Source organism: Austrofundulus limnaeus, unplaced genomic scaffold (genome assembly GCF_001266775.1).
Source record: "Austrofundulus limnaeus strain Quisiro unplaced genomic scaffold, Austrofundulus_limnaeus-1.0 Scaffold256, whole genome shotgun sequence".
Lineage (NCBI taxonomy): Eukaryota > Metazoa > Chordata > Actinopteri > Cyprinodontiformes > Rivulidae > Austrofundulus > Austrofundulus limnaeus.
Window position 1 is genome coordinate 214,442 of NW_013952658.1, and position 5,070 is coordinate 219,511.

The following is a 5,070-nucleotide window of genomic DNA, read 5'->3' on the forward strand; positions in this document are numbered from 1 at the left end:
CTCCTAAATCACTCGTACGCACAATTTAAGAACAAATCTGTGTGTACGAACGGTTCTTGCATGAGGGCCAATGCTCCTAAGTTTGTTATTGTTTATGTTCAGACTGAAGGTCTTTTGACTCAGTCCTGCTGACCGTGGAGCTAAAAGGAGTCAGATTTGGAATAAAGGGTTTAGAAGAGAATCAACTRGTTTCCCATGATTTTATTCAGACTTCCATTTATTGATCATGTATTTCTTAGCAACACAGTAGCTTAATCTTAACTTTTTATTTTAAATAAATACCTTTAAAGAGGAACTATGATGGGCGTCCTAGAACAAGTTAGGATACATCTGTGGGCTATACAAAACATGTTCATTTAATTTAATTCACAAAAAGAGTAATGTTCAACTGAACCACAGCTATTTGTTATAATAGTGAAAGTGAAATAACAGCCATTATTTTTTATTTCTGTAGCTATTTATTTGTTACATTATTTTTCAGCCACTTTATAATTACACACTTTTTAGGTTAATAAAGTAATTGTGATAATAATCGAGATTGGACGATATTGTATCATTTTTTGTTGCCATATAGCCCAGCCCTATCACCTACCTAATGCTGTGTTCACACCAAATGCGTTTGGAGCCTCAGGTTTATTTGTAAAGTCGATGATGGACGCACGTCAAGGAGCGTCAGGAAATGTTTCGGCACTTTTCAAGAGTTTTACATGCATTGAACCCTGGAGCTGGAAAAGCTGAGYTTTTACAGCTGGACGTGGAGCATCAACCACTCAGAGAGAAGTGTGACGTAGCGACAYATTTTCTGATGGGACGGTCTCCTGAATGATGTACACTAACCTGAGACAGACAGGTACTTTCCAGCTGAAATCGACCGCCTGCAGTCCGTGTCCTGACAGAATATATCGGCACCAATKTGGGTCAGTGGCTCATCAAACTGGACTCGGGACAAAATTTGTTCTGAAAACGAGYCTCGCAGCTCCTGGGTGGTGAAACCCACCAAACTCAGAACGTCTCTGAATTATCTGGTGAATTAATTATGAATTAATTATCTGGTGAGGGTGAYAGGCTCTCGCTCTCAGTAAATAAAGCAAAGCCACTTTCTTTATTTCATCCACCATAAAACAGAGACTGACAGAGGAAAACAAGCAACAGGCTTTTGATGTGTGTCTGACCTCAAAGCGTCCAAACTGAGGTGTTGGATGCGTTTTTGAAGCTCAAATTGCATTTGGTGTGAACGCAGCATTATAGATCCAGACTACCCCTCCCTCCCTCTTACTTTTGTAATCTGCCTCCTGTGTCTGTTTGTCGCCAACCACTGGCCTTTGACATTCTCAGTAACCCCGATACATAAAGATAAACTGAAAGCTTGAATAAAATCGCAAACCTTCAATGCAACATTATGACAGAAAATGTACCTATTTCAAAAAAGCCCACTCAAAAAAAGCCCACTTCATAACACTGAGAACTCCTCGTTAACATTAGTTAAGACATATTTTGTCCTGAACCTCGAGGTAAGCTGAACTTGAATCGTAGGATAAGGAACCTGTGTGAAAGTCAGAAATTAAGCCGTTCATCTCACCTGGATGTAGCAGATCTCTGCTTTGTCATCAGCAGGCTTGATATTTGTGATGACAGACAGAGACTTGAGATCACTGGACAGACTCAGACTGTGACACGTTCCTGGCACCTGTGAAATCACAGTTTGTGTTGTGTACCGAGTCATTTTCTACACTCTAAACTGTAGCATTAGTTTTGTCATTAGAATGTTTTTAATGTTAAYATTTTCCAGTAACAAGTTCTTATGCTTTCACATAACACAATGTGATTAAAATGGTCTCTCCGTCACTTAGTAATAAATGAGTTTCAAAAGACAAGTAAAAAACTCATATGAGTGAATAAAGCAATCTTACTCCGTCTAAAGTTGCAATCTTGTACATCCCGTAAGCATAAAGCTCCACAAAGCTGCCTTCTCCTCCCAGAACAAGTATGTTCAGTCTGTGTGGAAAAATAAACAGAGTAAAATTACTTCCCAACCTATTTAATACAAAACAGGACTGATATCATTGTTTTTATATGTTGCTTTAAGAGTAAACATAATTTACCTAACATCTCCAAACAGGTTGAGTATCTCATCAGACTTCTCCTCACTGCAACAGAGACGGAGCAAAAACAGGAGTGTTAAAATTTCTGTGTTAAACTTTTGGGTGTTGATTTAACACCCCCTAGTGTTCTTTTAACACTTTCTGAGTAAACTGACACCCAGTGTTGTTGTTAATTCACAGTGTTAATTTCCTCTGTGTTGTCTCAACACTGAACAGTGTTAAATAAGCTCTGCCCACTGTGCAGTGTTGAAAGAAGTATTCTGAAAAGCCCCGCCCTCTTCCACCTCATGTCAGACAGACCAGTATTTTCACAGCAAGGAATGCTGGGTAATCTTGCAGAAATGATGTGTTTGCATGTTTATGAATATTAAAAAAGTCCATGAGAGTAAAAATAGTTCTGGTTAGTTTTCTTGTTCAGGTTTATCAGTTGATCAAGTTTAAGTCTGTGTTATTGGCCATAAATCGACACAATGAGTGAGAGGTACTTCCTGGTGTGTGAAGGGTGACTCCATTATACTTTACTATTAACTACTGAGTAGTGATGATGCATCACTTCAGAGTGTTTGATTTTAACTCTGAGTTAGGGATGCAAACAATTAATCGACTTACAATTAATTGTTGAATAATAATTTATTAGATTAAAATTTCTTCCATTTGAATAATTGAAAACAGCTGTTTAAACCTTATTTCAGTGTAGTTTTGACTTCAGCCAGTAGAGGGCGCCGCTGCTCTATCAGACTGGCCTTACTACGTTGAGCTGAGCAGGCCGCCTCCATGTGGGCGGCATCATAATTAAACGTGCAAATCTTGTTTAGTTTTATTTGTGATGCAACAATTATAATGGTCTACACCAAACTGGAAGGAAAAATACCGAAGGCTGTACCGGAYCATCCAGCAGTATGACGCTTAGAGAGCAGGACGACAGAGAGAACGGTACGCTAACTTTAGCTACTTCTTGTAGAGTTTAACTCTGTGTGAAGAAACAAAAAAAGTTGTCACTATAAATAATTAACGTGAAGTGAATCTAATCTGTGTGACATAACCCGGCCAGTGGACAAATCAAATGAACAGTAACAGATGACAAATCATGCAGCAGCGTGAACCAYAGGGAATGTAAACAAAYACAGTTCCAGTACTCATTTGTCTGTTTACCCCTCTCAGGTCATGTTTATAGTTWGTTTTTGAGTAAATCTTTAGATTAAAATGTTACCCTGTATYTAAATGTTAGTTTTACATTTCTCTGTTCAGGGTGGATTAAGYGTTTTACTTCTTTTTTCTTTCCTTTTTTTCAATTAGCAACCTAACAGATTCCTGTTTTGTTATATTTTATAAATATGTCCAAGTTTAATAATGTGAGAAATCCACTATTTTCTGTTTATTCAGTTAGGTTTAATACAGCTTGCGCAATAAATTTTATAAAATACTGTACTTTTTTATTTAGTGTAAAAAAATTAGCCCTTCACGTCATAGAAAGACCCTTGATTCAAGAGAAATGTCAGGTTTTTAGGAAAATTGCCGCTTATCAATTAATCGTTAGTCGATCGATAAGATCAATCAACTTTAGATTAATCCATTAATCGATAACTTGCATCTCTACTSTGAGTGTTAAATTTACACTATTGACACCTTGTGGTGTTAGTTAACCTTTCGAACACCACAAATCCTTACACTGGTGTTACATTTATTTAACACTGTTGAAATGTTAATGTGATGCCCAGTATTGTTGAAGATTAAACACTGGTTGGTTTTAAATTAACAAAAAAAGCGTGTTCAGATTTAACACTTTCACAAATGTTATTTTAACACCAGTGAGCGTGGACACATAAAGACATTGTTGGTGTTGAAATTAACACTATGGGTGTTAAAATAACACTGGCCTTTTTGCTGTGATTTATTTTTGTATATTTAATGACCCTCTAGTAATTAAAACGTTTCTTACCTGAAAATCTTTGAAGTTGTGCTGTAGCTGTAAAAGAAAGGTTTAGACAAAAGTTTTAGTTAAACAAAAACTTGTCTTTTTTTGTAATTTTGAAGTTAAATTAACGCCAATATTACCTTTTGGGAAGTGTTGGAAGTTTGGGGAGGAAAAGTTTGGATTCGTCCTCTGAGCTGTAAAAGGAGCTGAGGRCACTGAAACACAGAACATCGTGTGCATATTTCTCAACAAAATTAGACACAATCTCATGTGCTTCCAGAACATCTTGTTTACCTGCTTTCATCCATCACCTCCATCCAGTTCATGCAAGTCACAGGACTTTGCATCGGAAACATGTGGAGGATCTCTGCTTTCTCAACACCACAAAGGACCACCTGTTTGGTGTCACTGAGACTGAAGGCTAATACTGGGATTAAAATAAATCAATTCTGAGATTCTGTTTATCAAAAGAAACACAGGTGTTGAACACGTTCATGGTTAGTCCTTACTTTTGCCATCAGGTCTCCAAACGAGGGCAGTGATCTCCTTTCCAGTACATTCACTGGGTGGTAAGCTCCAAACACGCTGGAAGCTAGCCAAGCGATGTAGTAGCAACTACAAAAATACATAATTACCAAAATAATAAGAAGAAGCTCATATAATAAGACTTTATTAATCTTAGGGGATTTAAAGCAGTGGTCCTCAAACTGTGGTGACAGAGACCTCTGACAGGRAGGAGGGACTTTACATTCAGTCCTGCAGAGCTTGTATTTTTGGGGTTGAAAATACTTCTTCCAAAAGAGGCTGCAGCACGAACAGTTTGAGAACCACTGGTGCTAGACCCACCTCTCCATTAGTGTTGGCGAGAGCAATCAGATCCCTCTTTGGAGACCACGCCATGCAAACTACAGGGTTTGGAAGCTGCTTCTCTCCCACTTGCCGGAAGGCGGGCATGATGTTGGCTGAAAATATATATAAAAAAATTTTAATTTTCAGTGAATTGCAAATAATGAAAATATCTTACTTATTAATACTTGTTTTTTTTTACTGTAA

At 37.6% G+C, this 5,070-nt stretch overlaps 1 protein-coding gene across 1 annotated transcript in view; it reads right to left on the reverse strand.

Moving 5' to 3' along the window:
- anapc4 (anaphase promoting complex subunit 4) overlaps positions 1-5,070 on the reverse strand; it is a gene marked incomplete at its 3' end in the record, with an annotated part of 25,623 nt that overhangs the window by 15,161 nt on the left and 5,392 nt on the right. Inside the window, 8 exon segments of the mRNA XM_014020529.1 lie at positions 1,580-1,687; positions 1,911-1,995; positions 2,103-2,147; positions 4,042-4,068; positions 4,158-4,232; positions 4,312-4,444; positions 4,527-4,632; positions 4,864-4,979. Coding sequence (XP_013875983.1) covers positions 1,580-1,687; positions 1,911-1,995; positions 2,103-2,147; positions 4,042-4,068; positions 4,158-4,232; positions 4,312-4,444; positions 4,527-4,632; positions 4,864-4,971 — 687 coding nt within the window.